Below are 20,404 nucleotides of genomic sequence, written 5' to 3' on the forward strand. Positions count from 1 at the left end.
GTGATCAGTCTCGATGAGGAGTGAGAGCTAAGAGATGCGAGGTCAGTGCTATTCTATGAAAAGCTCACTTATTTCCTCGGTACAGTATATGTGAAAAACGCCAATCACTTGGTTTTTATAATTTTAAACGTTTAATAATAATAAAATGGTTATAAAAATTGTAATACAATTAGAGTAATAAAATGTAGAGTTAGGACAATTACAAGACAATAAAAATAACGAATTATGGAGGTCCAGATGCTCTCGGGCACTTAAGCACTGACAAGCACGCCTTGTGAACAAAGGAGTAACTTTTAAAACAATACACTGCTGTATATTCATATACACTTCATGGTTATGCCTACACTCCATTTCAAACAAGAAACTGTTATATGTTAACTGCTTCATTTAATCCCTACGGTGTCTTCGAGTCTGAGCAAGGCTTGAAGAAATTAGCTTCTTCTGATAAGAAAACCATAAATTCTGCTTCCTAGGAAGATTTACGTGTTCTGCGACTGTTATCTTGAAGCGAGTATCTCATTCCTTTAAAAAAAAACCTCTACATACATAGTTTATATTTTAACCATTAAAGCTTCATTTTAGCTACAAAACTACATTTGCATAAAATATTAATACAGTTTTGCACCTCTACGGCGGGGTCTGAGAGCTCAGGAGGAGGAGAAGCGCCCAGGTTGTTCTCAGGAACTGCAGCGAGCCCTGCACACCCCGGCTCCGGACTGTGCTGTGAGCGGGACAGACAGCGGGACAGAGCTGCCCTTGGCTTTTAGTTCTTGGGGCTGGCTGAGGCAGAGAACTTCCCTGCACTGAGCTTTTCTGTCCTTTGGGCCTGGTCACACCTGCTCTGCACTGAACACCCGCAACAGCAGCGGTGCTGGTACCTGTGGCCCACCGGGCTGGCCTGGGCTGTGGCATTTGGACTGATAAAGGACTGAGAAGGGACTGATAAGGGAACGAGTGAGCTGAGCTGAGGGGACTTTCTGAGTTTGTCATCTCTTCCAACAGTGAGAGGTTCCATTGTTAAATATTGATAATTTTTTGTGCTGATGAATGTAAGTGGGGGTGTAGGTGATTCTCAGGAGCAATTAGCTAATTAACATTTCAATATCAGTACTTAGCTCAATTCAGCAGTGTCCCCTTGGGAACCAGGAAGACCCTTCTGTTCATAACAGTGAATGCTTGTTAAAGAAACAGTTCTTTCAACTTTTCTCCAAGGAAATCTTTTTCCCAAATCCGCTGGAGGTAAGGCAGCTTGAATTTGCTTTCTAGAGGAAACACCTTTAAAGGTTTTTCTCCCAAAATTGCCCTAAACCAGGACACTTTGCACCACTTTCTCCCTCCTCTTCCTCTCGCTGCCAGCACGCAGCAAAGACATTGCCCCGACTGGCTCCGGCTGCCTCCTCTCCCTCGGTCCCATTTTGCCCCCTCTGAACTGCTGGAGCCGCCTGCCCGCGGAGCCGGAGCCGCTGTGGGGCCGGGAAATGGTGCAGGGAATTCTGGCGGGGATTCTGGGGCTGGGCTGGGCCAGCAAAACCGCTCTGTGCCTCTCATTCTGCCCCTGGGAAGGCACAGAACACAGCAGGGAACGCTCTAGGGGATCAGTAAAGGCAGGGAGAGATCTCTCACCCATCATGGGCATAACAGACCCAGACCAGGGAAATTTATTTTAGTTAAATTTATTATCAGATTACTGCAAGGGAATGAGAAGTGTGCCAAATCCTCAAAATGCACCTTCCCCACACTGTTCTCTCCTTCCTGGGCTTCTCTTTATCCTCAATTCTCTCTCTCCCTCCTCCCCACACAGTGGCACAGAGGGATGGGGGTGTTCTGGTTTGAAAGGCAGGGTTCTGCTAAGGAAGGGGGGAGCCTCCCTTGCAATGGAAAATGTAACCCGGCTCCCACCAAATTAGTATAATGTTGAGATGAAGTGGTTCTCAGACAAAGATATGAGAAAATAAGAAACAATCGTTTATTAGTGTCAGAAACTACAAGACAGCACAGCCAAGCATGACCCAGCCCCACGAGCAGACACAAACCCGGCCCGGCCCCGCTCGGCCGCGGGCACTTTCCCCACGGCTGCAGTTCCGGAGAGTGAAAATACAAGAAGATAGAACCACAAGAAAAACATACATTAGCTTAATCTACTAGGAAGCATGAAGACAAGCCAAAGGTTAAAAGCAAGCAAAAAAACCTCTAAACTCAAACAAATATTTCAGTACGCACAAACTCAAGAATATGCATATAGGCCGATAACATAACAGTACAATAAGAACATAGTTTAAGTAAACGATATGCAAATAGCCAAGCACCTCAGCACAGGATTTTATCCCTTAACAAACTTCTAAAAAAATCTTAAATACTCAGCCATGTTTCAAAAAGGACAATCCAGTCACTGCAGGCAGCATCAGTGGCAGGATGTAGTGCAGAGACTTTTCCCCTGAACACCCAGGCCAGCGCTGGCACTGGGGATGAACAGGCACTGAGGTGACCCTGAGAGTCAGTGCAAGGCACAGGGTGCAGCTGAGGAAGGACAGCGCTGTGCTGGGCTCACAGCTGGAGCTGGCACTGCCCAGAGTGGACAAGGTCCTTTCTGCAGCCCTGTCACAGGGCAGCTTGGGCCTTGCTGCAGACATACGGCCGCTCATTTGAGCACATCTCACTCCTGAATTTATCATCAGCCAGGTACACACACTGGGAATTGCCAAGCACAGGAACCCTGCAGGGAGGAGCAGAGACAGCGCTGGTTCCCAGGGGAACACCTTGTGCCCCTGTCCCCCCAGGCCCTGCCCGGCTCCCCGGCACTCACCTGGAGCTGTAGCTGCTGCCGTCCCCCCAGTGCAGGCGCTCGCCCCGTCTGCGCAGCCCGATCCAGTAATCCACGTTCCCGCGGAGGCGGAAGAGCAAATCCTGCCCAGGAGAGAGGAGTGGGAGCTGCCCCGGCCCCTCGGGGGGACACGGGCCCGGGGCTGCCCCCGCACGCCGGGGCTCCTTCCCTGCAAGGCCCCGGCACAGGGCTGCACCCCCAGCCCTACGAGCACCCAGCCCGGCCCAGGAGCACCCCCAGGCTCCCCTCAGCCACCCCACACCGCCCACAGCCCCTCACTCACCATGGCCTCATCCTTGAGAATGGCCAGGGAGGCCCCGAGCTCGGAGCAGCGCTCCTGAGCCTGCTCCCAGCTCCTGTAATCCCTTGACAAGTAGTAGCAGACCCCATTGGACCCAACCCAGCCATGGGGACAGCCCAGAACCAACTGTGGAGTCGCAGGTGTGACTGGAACCTGTGGTGCTGGAGGGGGAAGAGGAGAAGGTCTGAGGATTCCCCTCTGCAGGGAGCAGGGACCCCGCTCTGCCCCGAGGGGCTGGGCCCAGCCTGCTGCCCCTCCCTTACCTGACTGCACAGCCAAGGCCACCCCCAAAGCCAGCACCAGCACCAGGAGCAGCAGAATCAGCACCGCCGTGAGCACAGCATGGGAGCTGAACCATTCACCTGGAGCAGGAAAGAGCTGCTGGCTGCCAGAGCCAGACCCGGCCCTGCAATCTGCTCACCCCGTGCCCAGGGAGCACAGGAGGGACCCGTCAGCCACTGTGCCCCTCACTCAGCTGGCAGCCAGAGAGCCAAGAGCTGGGCACAGGCAGGGACACAGCTGTGGGGACAGCCAGGGACACAGCTGTGGGGACAGGCTGCAGCAGGAGACCTGCACAGCCTTGGGGGCAGCTGGGGCTCTTGGTTCCAGCCACTGCTGGGGCCCAGCAGAGCTCGAGGCCTCTTCCAGACATCGGGAAACAGCCACACACCTGCCAGCCCTGGCCCTGGGAGGTGACACTGGCCCCTCCCTAGAGGCAATAGTGGGGGGCCTTGCTCACCAGGGAATGTTCTGAGGTTCCTTTTCAGTACATTGCCGATTGCTGTTCCATTCTCCATTGGTGCCTTCTCAAGCTCATGAACAGAGCAGAATTCACTCCCCTCAACTCTCTGCCCGGAACAAACAGCACCTTCCTCCCGACCCATCAGGAGTGCTGACAAAGCCTCTCGGAGATCGCCTCGGGAACAGCTTTACACCCTGAAAGGGACACGATGCGAGGTCGCTGCTGGTCCCGGCCCCGCGGCACACCGAGGCTCAGCAGGGCGGTGCCGGCTCTGGCTGCGCTGTCCCCGCTCCCAGAGCTGCGGCAGCAGCTGCGGAGACAAGCGCAGCCTCCGGGAGCTCTGCGCTCCCCGCAGCCCCGGCCCCTGTGGCTCTGCAGCCGCTGCAGCCCAGCTCCGGGCGGCACAGCCGCTCTGCCTCCCTGCCTGTGGACGGCGGAACCCGGCACAAGGAACTCGCCAGAACCCCCCTGGCCCTCAGCGCGGCCCCTCCGCCCGCAGCGAGCCCCGAGCTGGGGCACGACCGACCGCGGGTCCCACCTGGGCCGGAGCCGCCTCCGAGTTCCGCAGCTGCTTCGCTTCCTGGTTCGCTTCCTGGTTCGCCACCGTCCGCCCGTCGTCCACCTCCGCCACCGCCATTTGTAGCCGAAGCGCTGTGGGCGGGGCTTTGGGCATTTTGACCAATCAGAGTGGGGAACGCAGCCTGGGGCGGGGCCGCGCGGAGCGGTCGCGTCACGCAGTGTTGGTTACGTCACTTTTCACACAGCTGTGGATGTTGCAATTATACTTGTTCTAATAAGAAGCGCAGCCGCGTGGGAAGAAGTTTCTTCTGGCTCTCAAAACGGTGAATTACTGCAGGGATTCCTGGGCTGGGCTGCGGCATCGGAGGTTCCCTGTCAATTTGGATCCCTAAATGATGCATAAGGAGGGTCTCCCCTCAATGTAATCCCGAATAAAAAGTGAACCAAGGGGGATTTTCTCTCAGTTTAGCCTCTGAAAATGAGGGGAAACAGGGAAATGCAGTTTCCTCTTCACATTCCCTCAACAAAGACCATTCTGGGGCCTTTGGACATTGTTGGGGAGGGTAGATAAATATGATTAAGAACCACAATGGTACAGCCAGGACGAATATAACGCCCCCTACTGGCTGGACAATTACCCTCACCTACAGCGGGGTCCAAAAGCCGAATGGATTCTCCCATGTCACCCCCCAGAATGTATGGTTCACCCCACATCTGTAACCCTCCCCTGAACCATCAGGTGCCTGTGACCCCATTGGCCCAGGTCCTGTTCCAGCCCACCCTGGAGCCCCCCTTGATAAGGGGTCTCCAGGGGGCTGGACGCCCTCTTGGATCTTCCCTTCCCCTCCTGGAGAGTCCTCCGGGAGTCCCTGCTCTCCTCTCTGTCTCTCCCCTCCCCCATCACCCGAGGCCCAGCCACGTGCTGTGTCTGGCAGCTCGAGGCAGGGTCACAAATGTATCCTGAATAAACCTCTTCCCCCAAGAGCAACCAAAGAGATCTCGCTTGAATCTGTCCGTGGGATACAAATACACGTCGTTACAGACTGGCGCCCATCGTCGAATACGAACCCACGGTGACCTGCAACTGCACCCGTCTGGATGCTTTCCAGCTTTTCTACCTGTAGGACACCTTTCCATGGACACTAACTAAATAACCAGGTATTTCCTCGCCATCGTGATCGCGAGCACGGCATTCTGCTGCTAGGCAGTAACGAACCGGAGCTCTTTAAAAAGTCCCGAAGCCGTCGTACAGCTCAGCGACTCGTTACATAGTAGCGAGCTATTAGAGCCCTTATACGACTTCTGGCCATTATTCTCCGAGCACAAGAGATCGCCGCGATTCCGCGGCGACCCAAGGCTTTGTGACGAGACTTGCCGCGCCACGTGGCCACGTACACAAAGCACAGGCGAGCACTGCTTAGCACTGCCCGCGCTGAAGCTCTGGAAAAACCCCGCGGTGACCTCAGCACCGACTGCAGTAAACGTCGGAACCTGACAGAGGATCCCGCTCCTGCGACACCGAGGTGAGCCACACTGGTTTAAAAATGGGACAGTCCCACTCTGCAGCTGATAGAGATCTCTATAAGCAACTTAACCACTTATTACGTAGCCATAATAGTAATTTGCCTAAAAAAGAGCTACGAAAACTCCTAGAATGGATCTTACTTAAGTTCCCATATGCCGAGCGCTCTGCTGTGTTTTGTGGAGACTTTTGGGAGTCCGTGGGACATACACTATTTAACGACATTTCACTGCGGGACCCCTATGCTTGCGACTTATTTCCCGCTTATAAAGTGTTAGCAGAACTCTGCGCTTCTCAAAAGCCGCAGATAGCAGCCAAATCGCTCCCTGCCGTGGCTCAACTATCCCCGCCGGACTGCCCCCCCACCCCGCGCTGCGGCGAGAATGCCGCCGAGGCAGCTGGCGACTCGCCGGTTTCTGAGCGACCGGCGCTCCCCGCCGCGGCCGCCCCCCCCATCCCCCGCAACCCAGAACCCGCCCTTGCGGCCACCTCCTCCCCCCCAAACCACTCTGCGGGCCCCGCCTCCCCCCCGCCCGGCCCCCCAGCATTGCCTGTCCCGGCTATGATGGCTACTATAGCCGAACTTTTACAAAATCAAACAACAGCCATTTTACAAGCACAAACCCAGTCAATGGCTATTTTACAAACACAATTTCAAGCGTCAGCTGCGATTTTGCAAAAGCTGCATACGCTCGCCTCCGCGGCCGCCCTCCCGACCCACCCGGAAGTCCCCTGGTCCGGCGAACACGCCGGCCACGCGCCGGCCCTGGGCTGGGCGGCTCCCACTCCCGGGGCCGCCGCCTCCCTCCCGCGCAGCCCTGACCCCGCCCCCGCGGCCGCCGCCCCCCTCCCCCGCGGTCCAGACCCCGCCCCCGCCCCCGCGGCCGCCGGCCCCCTCCCCCGCAGTCCGGACCCCGCCCCCGGGGCCGCGGCCGCCGCCCCCCTCTCGCGCGGCCATGACCCCGCCCCTGTTTCCACCTCTTCTCCCTCGAGCGCCCCGGACCCCGCCCCTGCAGCCGCGGCACCGCCCGTCCTACCCAGGGACGCCCCGGCTCCCGGCGCAGCACCCCCGCTGCCCGCCCGCCTCCTGCACTCGCGGCCGGACCCCCCGGCAGACGCAAACCCGGCGCCCCCACCCCCCCATCCCCCCGCGGCGCCGCAGCCCCTGCCTCTGGCTACAGAACCCCGGAACCCCCCAACGCCGGCACCACTTCCGGGTTTTCCAAACCCATCACCATATCCCTCCGCACCCCTCCCTTCGCCGTATCTACAAACTGCCGCAGCACCCAATGCCATAGCAACAGCATATCCTTCCACAAATCCCAGTTCCCCACAGGTGCTGCTGCCCACAACCTCCACCCCCCCTGCTCCTCTGCCTCAGCTGGCAGCAGCCCCTGCCTCCCTCAGTAGCAGCTTTTCACCACACCCTAACGAAGACACTATGCCTCAGCAACGTGAACGCAACAATGTAACTGCAGCTTCTACAAACAAAGGACAGACAGAGAACTATGTTACCCCTGCAAACTCTAACCTTTCTATCCCACTCTCACCAAATTCTCAACAAAGTGCCAGCAATCTTCAACTGAAAAACTGCCCTGAAATCAAATATAATAGCTGCAAAGACAACAGTCTGCATCCTCAAGCCTTGCAAGTGATATTCAGCCAGCGAACAGCTGTCCCCTCTCAGGAGGTGAAAGAAGTCCTACCAGTACTCAAGGACAGTGGTATCTCCTTTTCCTATTTTACACCACTGTTAAAAGGTACCATAGAAAAAACATGCCAAGCCCTAAAACACATCTCAAATCTAAAGAAAGGGGGAGTAGATCAGGCTACACCTCAAAAGAGGTTGAATAAGGCTCTATATGCTCACAATTTTCTAAGTAGCTCTGCAGGAGAGCCTCGCCTCCAAATTTATAGACATTTCCTGAACACCAAAAAAGTAAAAATAAAAGGGCACCCCCCAGCTTTACTCAAAATCTTAGATTCAGGACATATACAAAGTCCACACAGTCTAACGTGGGGGAAAGGTTTTTCTTGTGTTTCCACAGGTGGACGACTCAAGTTGGTCCCAAGAAAGAATGTAAAGCCTTACCACGCACCAAAATCTGCTGACACCCCCACACCAGACAGTTCCTCTACAAGCACAAGCCAAGAAGCCAGCACCCAGACCTGAACCACGCTGCGTCATCGAGAGAATAATGGACTTTCTATCGTTTAATGCGTGCATGTTGTTTTTGTTCTCCTGTTTCAGTTTTTATATTGAAGTTTTACTTATAATTCAACCAAGGACAAATGCCGAGTAGCTTTAGCCAAGCCTGCAAGCTCTAAGACCACCTATATATCTAACACAAACCCTAACAAACCTTTTTCAACCCGTTTAATTATAAGACCTTTTCCAAAAAAATTCTGACAATGCCTCCCCTACTATAATCAGTGATTTAATAACAATAAAGCCATCTCAGCTACACAGTTGACTTAATGGTTCGAGACTTGCACCTTGGCTAAAGGAACTCTGTAAAATAAGCTTGACTGTTTCAGTAGCAATAAGTATAGTTCTAGTAACAATACCCTGTACACCTCCAAGTGTGCAGAAAATAGTTGTTAAATCAATATCTAATATTTCAAATGGTTCAGTGAAAAAGGGGGAGATGTTGGGGAGGGTAGATAAATATGATTAAGAACCACAATGGTACAGCCAGGACGAATATAACGCCCCCTACTGGCTGGACAATTACCCTCACCTACAACGGGGTCCAAAAGCCGAATGGATTCTCCCATGTCACCCCCCAGAATGTATGGTTCACCCCACATCTGTAACCCTCCCCTGAACCATCAGGTGCCTGTGACCCCATTGGCCCAGGTCCTGTTCCAGCCCACCCTGGAGCCCCCCTTGATAAGGGGTCTCCAGGGGGCTGGACGCCCTCTTGGATCTTCCCTTCCCCTCCTGGAGAGTCCTCCGGGAGTCCCTGCTCTCCTCTCTGTCTCTCCCCTCCCCCATCACCCGAGGCCCAGCCACGTGCTGTGTCTGGCAGCTCGAGGCAGGGTCACAAATGTATCCTGAATAAACCTCTTCCCCCAAGAGCAACCACAGAGATCTCGCCTGAATCTGTCCGTGGAATACAAATACACGTCGTTACAGGACATCATTCCGGCTGTGAAGGTCCCTTCAAATGGAGGGTCCCCCTCGATGGAACTCTTACAATGGCACATAAAGAGGTTTCCTCTCAGGGGAAACCCTTTAAGACCAGGGACAGCTGTGTTTGCCCTCAATTGGAACCTGAAGCTGATGAAAGTGGAGATCTTTCCCTCAATTCAAACAGTACTATAAAGGTTTTCTCCGTCCATTTAAACATGAAAATAGTGAAAAACGATGATTGCCTGCCTGGTGAGACAACCAAAATGATGGAAAATATATGTTTTCCTTCAATTGAGACCCTTCAAATTGTAGGTGCATGGAGCTCTCTCCAGTTCAAGCACAACTACAGAAAAGCTTTCCCCTCTCCATTTAAATCCCTTTTCTCCTCAAAACCCCACTTATTTGGGGGCACTCGGAGGGACTGGGGGCACTTCCCCTCCTCCCTGATCACACCTGGGGCTGCTGCACCTTGCAGAGTGCTGAGGAGTTCCCTCCCAGTTCCCTGCCCGTGTCCCATTCCTGGCAAGCAGCGGGAGGGATGCTGAGAGCACTGGGCAGGAACTGGGAGCGCTGTTCCTTCCCAGAGCTCCTAAATCCCTCCCAGTGCTCCTTCTTGTTCACTGCCGCTGCTGCCACTCTCCCTCCCAGCTCCCTCCTGGCATTCCCTGTGCTCCCGGTTCCCTCCCAGTGTTCCAGGATCTCTTCCAGTGCTCCCAGCGGCAAAGCACTGGGGGCACTGCGTGGTCTGCTCCTGAAGAGGCGAGATTTGAGCTGTTGGGAGGGAAATCCCCGCTGGGAAAAGCATTCCCTGGAGAGGAAGGTGTCTCCCCTGTCTGACCACAGAGGGAGCCGAGTCTCCGCTGTTAACTCCAGAACGTTCCAGCTCCGAGTCCGACTGCCCGAAATTGGACTGGCCCCACTTCCCAGCACACTACTGAGAGCTCACACGGCTGAGGGGGCAGCGCAGATTAAATCATGAACGCTCCTGGTACTGCTTTAGCTCTGAACTACACACTGCCACAGAGGAACACAACCCTGAAAGAGGATGGGTTTCTCTTGCTGGCACAAGAGGAGAAGGAGAAGTCTGACAGGAATGTTCTTCATCATTCTGCCCAGGCTGTGTCAAACACTGCAGCTCCTGCACTTTGGGAAATAACAGGGGGCTTCTAAGAAGTGACTTCAATGTCAGTGAGCATGTTTTCATGGATTAATCCTGCACAGGAAAGCAGTCCTCACACCCTACTGCTCTTTGCATCACCCAAAGAGTTTGGAGGCTGCTGCCTGGTGAGCTCCTGGGTTGTATCTTCCTTGTCAATCTTATCAGCCCCTTGTTTAATTGTAAAAACATAAATGAAATTCAGTAAGCATTGGGGTCTCGGGACTTGCATATCTCTTCCAAAGAAAGGGAAAAAAGGGTGTTTGTCCCAAACCATAGAGTTGAAAAGTTCATGTTATCTACATTTACTTTTAAAAGGAAAAGAGGAAGAGTAAAATATCCATTACTGTGCCAGTGGTGCTCCAGCCTTTTTCTATTCTCTTCTTTCAATTGTAAGACCTCTAAAATATTTTTTAAAAATTTAGAAAGAAAGAAAAACAAGTAAAAGGTCCATTGAATTTAAGCTGAAGGAGAAGTAATCTGGCTGCAGGCTTGTGGCACTCCACTGCCTGAGTTCCTGGAAGGGAGTTCACCCCCTCTGCAGTTACAAGCCACATCTCAATGTACCGAGCATCAGCTTTTAGCTTTTTTTAACATTTAACTGTAAGAAAACTTCTGGGGAGGTCCATGCTCAAGCACATCTGTGGGATGTCTCTGCTGAGCTCTCTCAACTCAACTCGTGTCTTTTCCTCCCCTTGCTGGGTTTGGCTCGTGCATTTCTTGAGGGGCACTGATCAGAGCATGCACTGACCATCAGACAAACTGCTGCTGGCAGTGTGGGGCTATCCTAAATGGACCATTTCCCAAAGTAATTCCAGTGCCTCAATTTCACTTCCTCAAGATGGCTTTTAAAGGAACCTGGTTTAATGCTTTCCATTTCTGAACAAGGAGTGCACAAGGCTCCTTCCCTCCCTGCCAGGGTTATTCTTGGAGCCTTGGAGAAGGGCTTTAAAGCAGCACAGAGCTTGTTTAACAAACTACATCAAATGTGCAAATCAATAACCTGGGCGGAGCCTGACTTTAAGACCTGATTTAAAACCAAAGTAAAGAGCAGTGTCATTGCCAATTGACAAGATTAGGAAGGTTTCCTTAGCAGTTGTTGAAATGACAAAGTAAGGAGAGGATGGAGCAGTGGCAAGAAGGGGAAAACCTTCCTTTGTACAGTGGCTTTTAACCATCTCAAGGACTTGTAGAAAACGTTCTAATCTCCAGGAAGGAAAAGCTTCCTGGATATTTTCCACTTCAGCAAGAGCCCAAGGAAGCCCTCAGCAGCAGGGGATTGGGAGAACTGCAGGGCTGGTTTCTGGAGCAGGGGGAGCAGGGTGTGCTCCTCAAAGGCAGACCTTCACCCACAGCAGCCAGAAGGTGGAAACACAAGGATACAGCAAAGCCTTAAGTGGGGAATGGGTTATCAAGGGTTTTCTAAGGAAAGAACAAGGTCTGGGAAACAGGAACCTGGAAGGTGAGAGAGAAGGAAAAAGGGAGGCAGCTGAGGCCTCTTCAAATTTGAAAAAAGAAAGGAGGAGAAGGGAGGAGGAAATAAAAGTCTGGGACTAAATTCTAACACAGCTGGGGCTGGGTTTAAAGGTAATAGAGGGAAACTGTAGAAAGAGGAGACTTCTTTATAGCAGCAAACTACTGGGATAACTTCACTATAGGAACTGAGAAATCTCTGTCAACAGCAGCTCTCAGCAAAGAGGTCAGGTATCCACTCCTGATGGCAAAGCCAGGCACCAGGAATTGGGCCAGACAACATCCCCAGGTTGATCCCAGCCCTATTATCCAAAAAATGCTTAAAGATATAATTGTGCTTTAACACAGAAAAGTATTTTTTCACTTATCAGGCTTTGAGATGCCTCAGATTGAGGTGTGAACCCAGCTCCTACCACTTTGTTGTGCTCAGACTCTCCCCCTTTCCCCAGCCCAATCTCTTGACCAGCCAGGCCAGGAGCTTCTCCACAGCTTGTTTCAGGCAGAGGGAAGGAGAAAAAAATAAAGAAAAAGGAGGACAAAAAGGAGGCTGTCCTGGACAGTGCAGCCTGGCAACCTCCAGGCACTAAAACACAGAGCACACAGACAGCTCCTTGCAAGTGGGGGGCTCACAAGCCTCTCCATGGGGCTGGTGGGGAGTAGCTCTTCTTATACATCTCCTCCTATACATCTCCTCCTCCCCAGTGTTGCCTGTTTTCCTCCAGGAAATCCACAGTTATGTGCTTGCATAGGAAATTGCTAAACAACTGCCCAAAAAAATAGAGGTGGGAAAGGCGGGATTTCTGCCTTACAGACCCAGCTTAGGTGAGCTGGCTTAAAAAAATACATGCATACATGTATACACACACATACACATATGTATGTCTGGTCCAAAACCAGGCCTGTAAATATATATTTATAGAGCTCCACACTTTTCAAACCCCAAAATTAACTGAAGCAGAATTGATCTTCTTTTTTCTTAGAATTGTCTGGATTTTAGCCAGTTAACACAAGCACCAGTCATATACTTCCCTTGCTCATAGGGCAGGTGATTGGCTGCTTTGCAGGAATAGAAATCATCTCCTGTGGTGTTTGGCTTGTAGGAAAACCAGGATATTTCCACAGCCTTGCTCCCCTTGTCTCACAACATTTATGTGATCAGTTCTAAGGGCAGGCCTCAAGTGCTCAAAACATTCCCAACAAAAACCATTGCACAGTGGAGAGTCACAGAACCCATCCCACCCACCTCAGAGCTGGGTGCCAAGGGGAAGCAGGAGGAAGAGGCAGATGTTTTGGGAACAGTAACAGCTCCTTGGATGATCCACAGTGCAGGCAGGTGAGCTGGGATGGCCCAGTACTGGCACTGCCCTCACCAGAACGGTCTCTTGAGGAGGATTTGAGGCTGGGTACTCACAAAAATCTCCATCAACACTCTCCAGGGCAGCAAGGGCACAGAGAAGCCTTGGGTCCGTCCAGAACCAGCAGAAACAGAGCAGAAACCAAGGCTGTAACATCACCTAAAAAACCCATCCAAGCTCAAGGCTGAGCTTAAATTGGCTCCCAGCCCATGGGGAGTGGAGACCACAGGTGAGGCTCATTAGGGTCATTAAAGCTCATTAGGGCCCTCAGGTGCTCATTGGACACACCTGGGGCCTCTTGACCCACACAGCCCCAGGAAATTTCTCTGGTCAGGATTTTTGGAAACTTTTGAGTGCCACCAGTACAATCACGTGGGAGCTGCTCTCTTCCCTTTGCTCTTTCTCTTAGACGGAAGGATCGATGGAACTTGTTGGTAGAGTCAGGGCTTTCCCTGCCACTGCAATGGCAAAAAGGGAGGTGACAAGGCAGGAAAAGATGCTGGGGGTAGGGGGACTTTTGGAGCTGAAGGCCATTTGGAAGAGAAGGTTTGCAGACTTTGATGCAGCAGCCCCAGGCGAGTGCAGCCTGGCCACCCTTTGCCAAAGTCCACCCTGATGTCACAGCCTGGTGGCAAGGTCCCTGCGTGCCTCTCTGGCCTGGGCACGGTGACCTGGTCACACTGAGTGCCCCTGCTCTGCCCGTGGGTTTCAGAGCTGCCACAGCAGGTTCTGCAGCCAGGATCCCCCATGGTGATCCAGCAGCCAGGTCCCGTCCCTGGACAGAAGTGGGAGATCACATTTCCCTTGGGTGATACACGAGGGGCTGGAGGAGCACCCAGGATTCCAGCAGCACTGATTTTAGGACCATCTGTCTATCGGTGTCCAAAGTTCCATAAGGCACCTTTCCAAGAGCATGCCAACCCCAGATGGATTTGAGAAGAATGCTTCACAAAGTTTTAGAACTCTCTCTGGTTTTTCTGCTTTATTCTTTTTCACAGATTCTCTCAGTAACAGAAGGAAGAAGCAGGTTTGGAGAAAGAAGAATCAGGTTTTCTCTCAGTTTCCCACATCCTAATCTTGAAACGTCTTGGCAGCCAGACCTAAATAACCACCCTGCCAAAGTTCAGGCCTCCTTATCAGCAGGTTTTTTTCACAGGCTATCTCTGTTTGCCTTGCCTCTCCAGGTACTGTATTGAGCTGCAGGCAGCAAACATTCTGAGACCTTACCTTCAGGGCTTAGACCCTCCACAACCACCTCACTCTGAAACAATTCCTTTTCCCCCACACTGGGTAAAGAACTGAAACTTCCTGTGTTCAGCAGGACTTTTATCCTTTGAAAAGTGTGCTTTGCTCTCAGATGGCACTGCAGAGCACAAATCCCCCAGAGCCATGCATGGTGTGTGTTGGAAGGAACCTTAAAGATCATCGAGTTCCAGCCCCCTGCCATGGGCAGGGACACTTCCCACTATCCCAGGGTGCTCCAAGCCCCACTCAGCCTGGCCTTGGACACTTCAGGGATCCAGGGACAGCCACAGCTTCTCTGGGCCATGGGCTTCTCTGCCTGTGACAGGGGATTGAGAGAGAATGGTCTCTAAGGTCCCTTCCACCTCAAACCATTCTATGATTCTATAAAAGCTACATGAAAGTATTAAAGAGAAGGATATTTTTTCAAGCTCAGTATGGGGCATTTGTCCATAAGGACCACTGGAAGATCAAGTGAAGACTCCACATATGGGAAACCTATAACTGGAGTTTCCCCAGGTTTCTCTCAGCTGGATCTGCCCTGATATTCTGATTCCAGTACTGGCCCCAAAGCCCAGTGGTGATGCAGAGCTGGGAGATGTGCCCTTGAAAATGCCAAACCACCAAAGTCCTGGGGTTTTGATCCCACTGCAATATGCAGATCACTTCCAGAAGGACACATGAAGTGCCTCCCTTTTCCACCCCCCCATTCTTTTTAGCAAAAGCTTTCCCAGGACCCTGAGCTGCATCACCACCCCTTACTTTGGTGTCTTTAGAAAACAATTAAACTCAGCAATCAGGAAGCTCATGTATTTAAAAAATACTGTATGGTTAGTGGGCCAAAGCATTTAGAGATGGATTTCCTAAGCCCTTTCCCGTTTCTTCCTGGGGTAGCAGTGCTCCCCGTCCCCTCCAGCCTGGCCCTTTAAGTAACTTGAGGCTTCAGGCTGCAAATCCCAGTCTGCAGCTAAAAGGATGGAAAAGCTGCTTCCCCCCTTCCCCCTTCTGGGTCTTTTCTTTTGAAAGGAACTGCCTTTTCTCCCGTGATGGGAAGAGAGCGATCACCAAAAGACAGAGCAGCTTTCTGAGCATCCCCCTCCCGTGTCAGGACAAAGGGGCAGCTCCTCCACCCCTCAATGCTTCTGGCAGCTCTTTTTTTTTTCTTCCAGCTTCTCTCCCCTGCCGCCGGTCTTTGGCAAACCTCAGCTGATTTCCAAAGGCCCCGCGGCTGCTGGGGGTTGGCACAGAGGTTTAATTATTTGCCTTTGCCCGGGCCCCATCCCCGGACACTGCTGATCTTGCCTCTCTCCCACCCCCTCCCTGCCCTGCCTCCCGGAGCCCACCATGGATCCGCAGGCGGTCTGGGGATGCTTTTGTCTGCTTTGCTTTTCCCTCCTGAGAGCAGCAGAAGGTAAGAGAGGCTTTGGGCTGGTTTAGCTGCAGGGACTCGACGGGGTCTGGATGCCCAAGAGGTGAGATCTTCATCCCAGCACTTACATTCCCGGTCAGGGACCAGGGACCATGGCATGACAAACTGCCAGGGCATTTGGGGAGGGCTGGGTTATAACCAGGAGGGGCGACAGGACAGCACCTGAGCTCCAGTCGAGATGTAAGGAAGTGATCTGCACCAGTGCACGGCAGAGAAGGGTTCACTGACACAGCTTTGGGAGGGGCTGAGGGTATAAAAGGCAGAGCACCCATTTTGTGAATGGGCACATGGCTGATAGTCCCAGAGACCCCAGTGCTGTAATTTTCCCTTATTCAGTCCATTGTTGTATTTTTTTGTTAAGGTTTAACTGTTGCGGTGTGATTTCATGGATTACCCCAGGACCCCTGGTTCCTCCCCTGAAGGTGTCCCCCCAGGTGTGTCAGTCACTCCTCCTTTCCCCACCCTGACTCCTGCCAGCAGTGTCTGTCACTCCTGCCATTCCAGAAGTGTGTCAGGGATTGGGCAGGTTCAGAAGATGCCTGCCACCCCCGGGGGGCATTGGGCATCCAGGTGTCCTTTGTCCCCTGAGACCTCCTCTCCCATAGCTGGTTGGTGCCTCACTATCCCTTCCCTCCTCCCCTCCTCGAGGAAAAAGGCGAGCAGCCACATGGTCCAAAAAGTTCTGATGGAGCAGTGACTGCATTCGGAGTTCTGTTTGGAGCTGCTGCTGCATTCAGAGGCCTGCGGGCCAGAATGAAAACTCTGGATTAAACTCTCCATCACAACCAACTCCTTTCCTTCACCATAGCCTTAAAGCTTCTCCAGCGGAGGGAAACCTGAGGAGCGACCCTCTGCGAGGGAAGCTCCATCCCGCTGCCACCTGAGCTCCAGCTTGCCTGGACGTGTCTCCATGTGCCCAGCTGTGACATCCAGCTAGCCAAAAGTGTCTCTGGGGTGAAACACCACAGCTGCCACCATTGATGCAGCAGCAGGGGCCAGACAAGCCAGGGCAAGTCCTGTTCTCTATACTGGAGCATCCAATATTTAACAAACCTGTAAAATTTTGAAATTGAGGGTCATTTCTCACATCTTCAAAGGACAGTGCAAAAGTCTCACCTGCGGGCCAGTTTGTGATGATTTCCAAGAGCCCAGGGCGATTTGGATTTCCCAGTTGAGCTTGTTGTGTAATGTTATAAATAACAAATGCAGTTATTGGCTTTCGCATTTATCTATTAACTTTTGTCTCGCAAGCTATTACTGATCACAAAAAATGCTGATATAGTACAATTTGTAATTACTACTTTTGATATAGTATAATATATGCACCATATATCTTATTAATAAATAGCATTGTAATATAATTTTAGACCATAGCATAATAGAGACTGTGAAGTGTTGAAATTATTTTATCATGTAACTAACTCAGAAAATGGTGTAAAATCATTGATTTCCCACATTCAGGGACTATCTTATCTGAAAGACAAGAAAATGGAAACAGAAATCAGGGCATCCAAAAAAAGAATTTATTGATCCTTGTTATCAGAGAGTGAAAATACAACAAGATAGAATCACAAGAAAAAATTGTATTAGTTTAATATACAAGAAAGCGTGAAGACAAGTCAAAGGTTAAAACCAAGCAAAAGAACATCTAAACTCAAACAATGTTTGAGTATGTACAAACACCTGAATATGCATATAGGCCTGTAACATAACAGTACAATAAGAACATAGTTTAAGTAAACCATATGCAAATAGCCACGCACCTCAACACAGGAATTTATCCCTTAACAAACTTCTATAAAAATTTTAAAGAGTCAGCCATGTTTCAATGAGGGCAATCCACTCACTGCAGGCAGCATCAGTGGCAGGATATATTGCAGAGACTTTTCCCCTGAGCACCCAGCCCAGCGCTGGCACTGGGGATGAACAGGCACTGAGGTGACCCTGAGAGTCAGTGCAAGGCACAGGGTGCAGCTGAGGAAGGACAGCGCTGTGCTGGGCTCACAGCTGGAGCTGGCACTGCCCAGCGTGGACAAGGTCCTTCCTCCAGCCCTGTCACAGGGCAGCTTGGGCCTTGCTGCAGACATACGGCCGCTCATTTGAGCACATCTCACTCCTGAATTTATCATCAGCCAGGTACACACACTGGGAATTGCCAAGCACAGGAACCCTGCAGGGAGGAGCAGAGACAGCGCTGGTTCCCAGGGGAACACCTTGTGCCCCTGTCCCCCCAGGCCCTGCCCGGCTCCCCGGCACTCACCTGGAGCTGTAGCTGCTGCCGTCCCCCCAGTGCAGGCGCTCGCCCCGTCTGCGCAGCCCGATCCAGTAATCCACGTTCCCGCGGAGGCGGAAGAGCAAATCCTGCCCAGGAGAGAGGAGTGGGAGCTGCCCCGGCCCCTCGGGGGGACACGGGCCCGGGGCTGCCCCCGCACGCCGGGGCTCCTTCCCTGCAAGGCCCCGGCACAGGGCTGCACCCCCAGCCCTACGAGCACCCAGCCCGGCCCAGGAGCACCCCCACGTTCCCCTCAGCCACCCCACACCACCCACAGCCCCTCACTCACCATGGCCTCATCCTTGAGAATGGCCAGGGAGGCCCCGAGCTCGGAGCAGCGCTCCTGAGCCTGCTCCCAGCTCCTGTAATCCCTTGACAAGTAGTAGCAGACCCCATTGTACCCAACCCAGCCATGGGGACAGCCCAGAACCAACTGCGCAGTCGCAGGTGTGACTGGAACCTGTGGTGCTGGAGGGGGAAGAGGAGAAGGTCTGAGGATTCCCCTCTGCAGGGAGCAGGGACCCCGCTCTGCCCCGAGAGGCTGGGCCCAGCCTGCTGCCCCTCCCTTACCTGACTGCACAGCCAAGGCCACCCCCAAAGCCAGCACCAGCACCAGGAGCAGCAGAATCAGCACCGCCGTGAGCACGGGATGGGAGCTGAACCATTCACCTGGAGCAGGAAAGAGCTGCTGGCTGCCAGAGCCAGACCCGGCCCTGCAATCTGCTCACCCCGTGCCCAGGGAGCACAGGAGGGACCCCTCAGCCACTGTGCCCCTCACTCAGCTGGCAGCCAGAGAGCCAAGAGCTGGGCACAGGCAGGGACACAGCTGTGGGGACAGCCAGGGACACAGCTGTGGGCACAGGCTGCAGCAGGAGACCTGCACAGCCTTGGGGGCAGCTGGGGCTCTTGGTTCCAGCCACTGCTGGGGCCCAGCAGAGCTCGAGGCCTCTTCCAGACATCGGGAAACAGCCACACACCTGCCAGCCCTGGCCCTGGGAGGTGACACTGGCCCCTCCCTAGAGGCAATAGTGGGGGGCCTTGCTCACCAGGGAATGTTCTGAGATTCCTTTTCAGTACATTGCCGATTGCTGTTCCATTCTCCATTGGTGCCTTCTCAAGCTCATGAACAGAGCAGAATTCACTCCCCTCAACTCTCTGCCAGGAACAAACAGCACCTTCCTCCCGACACATCAGGAGTGCTGACAAAGCCTTTCGGAGATCGCCTCGGGAACAGCTTTACACCCTGAAAGGGACACGATGCGAGGTCGCTGCTGGTCCCGGCCCCGCGGCACACCGAGGCTCAGCAGGGCGGTGCCGGCTCTGGCTGCGCTGTCCCCGCTCCCAGAGCTGCGGCAGCAGCTGCGGAGACAAGCGCAGCCTCCGGGAGCTCTGCGCTCCCCGCAGCCCCGGCCCCTGTGGCTCTGCAGCCGCTGCAGCCCAGCTCCGGGCGGCACAGCCGCTCTGGCTCCCTGCCCGTGGCCGTGAAGCGGCTCCTGGCACAGAGGGCAGCGCCGAGAAGCCTCGGCCCGGAGCGGGCAGCGTGCGGCGCTTTCTGCCCCCGCTCGGCGCCCGCAGCGCTTCGGGCTCTGAGGCACGTTCAGCTTCATCCCGCGGCAGCCCCGAGCCGGGCACGGACACCTCCCGCCCGAGCAGCGGCCCCAGCCCGCAGCGAGCCCCGAGCTGGGGCACGAGCGACCGCGGGTCCCACCTGGGCCGGAGCCGCCTCCGAGCTCCGCCGCCGCCTCGCCGGGCTCCGCTGCCGCCGCCGCTCCGCTGCTCTTAGTCACACGACCGCTCCACCGCTCTGCTCACAGCATAGCTCCGCGCCCCGCCGCCGCCATTTGCAGCCGAAGCGCTGTGGGCGGGGCTTTGGCATTTTGACCAATCAGCGCGGGGAGCGCAGCCTGGGGCGAGGTGGAATGGCGAGATAAGGATCCGCCGTTTGATTTTTATTACTTGGCATGTGACCGTGCACAATAGGAATGGAATTTTGCTAATAAAAAGCGCATCCGCGTGGGAGGAAATGTCTTCTTGCTGTCAAAATAGTGAATTACTGCAGGGATTCCTGTGTGGGCTGCGGCACAGGCACTGCCGGGCGTCCGGCGGCATCGGAGGTTCCCTGTCAATTTAGATCCCTAAATGGTGCATAAGGAGGGTCTCCCCTCAATGTAATCCCGAATAAAAAGTAAACCAAGGGGGATTTTCTCTCAGTTTAGCCTCTGAAAATGAGGGGAAACAGGGAAATGCAGTTTCCTCTTCACATTCCCTCAACAAAGACCATTCTGGGGCCTTTGGACATCATTCCGGCTGTGAAGGTCCCTTCAAATGGAGGGTCCCCCTCGATGGAACTCTTACAATGGCACATAAAGAGGTTTCCTCTCAAGGGAAACCCTTTAAGACCAGGGACAGCTGTGTTTGCCCTCAATTGGAACCTGA

At 53.4% G+C, this 20,404-nt stretch overlaps 2 protein-coding genes and 2 long non-coding RNA genes across 4 annotated transcripts; 2 read left to right on the forward strand and 2 right to left on the reverse strand.

The window, feature by feature from the left end:
- Positions 1-1,944: 1,944 nt before the first annotated feature.
- Positions 1,945-4,453, reverse strand: LOC100217745 (C-type lectin domain family 2 member B). The gene is made up of 6 exons (XM_041717116.2): positions 4,403-4,453; positions 3,862-4,058; positions 3,386-3,484; positions 3,105-3,283; positions 2,804-2,904; positions 1,945-2,713 (listed from the first exon to the last, which is right to left on the reverse strand). Exons 2-6 carry the CDS (start codon positions 4,004-4,006, stop codon positions 2,599-2,601), a joined length of 639 nt encoding a protein of 212 aa, XP_041573050.1. The 5' UTR covers positions 4,007-4,058; positions 4,403-4,453; the 3' UTR covers positions 1,945-2,598.
- A 488-nt stretch (positions 4,454-4,941) lies between these two features.
- On the forward strand, positions 4,942-9,029 carry LOC140684411 (uncharacterized). Its single transcript, XR_012056643.1, has 2 exons — positions 4,942-5,906; positions 7,933-9,029. It is a non-coding gene; the product is annotated as an uncharacterized lncRNA (long non-coding RNA).
- Positions 9,030-12,556: 3,527 nt separating this feature from the next.
- Positions 12,557-18,187, forward strand: LOC140684410 (uncharacterized). The gene is made up of 2 exons (XR_012056642.1): positions 12,557-15,678; positions 16,058-18,187. It is a non-coding gene; the product is annotated as an uncharacterized lncRNA (long non-coding RNA).
- Positions 17,198-19,786, reverse strand: LOC121468036 (C-type lectin domain family 2 member B). Its single transcript, XM_072930830.1, has 6 exons — positions 19,677-19,786; positions 19,015-19,211; positions 18,539-18,637; positions 18,258-18,436; positions 17,957-18,057; positions 17,198-17,866 (listed from the first exon to the last, which is right to left on the reverse strand). Exons 2-6 carry the CDS (start codon positions 19,157-19,159, stop codon positions 17,752-17,754), a joined length of 639 nt encoding a protein of 212 aa, XP_072786931.1. The 5' UTR covers positions 19,160-19,211; positions 19,677-19,786; the 3' UTR covers positions 17,198-17,751.
- Positions 19,787-20,404: the final 618 nt, after the last annotated feature.

The sequence above is a fragment of the Taeniopygia guttata genome, chromosome 6, assembly GCF_048771995.1.
Source record: "Taeniopygia guttata chromosome 6, bTaeGut7.mat, whole genome shotgun sequence".
In the NCBI taxonomy this organism is placed as follows: domain Eukaryota; kingdom Metazoa; phylum Chordata; class Aves; order Passeriformes; family Estrildidae; genus Taeniopygia; species Taeniopygia guttata.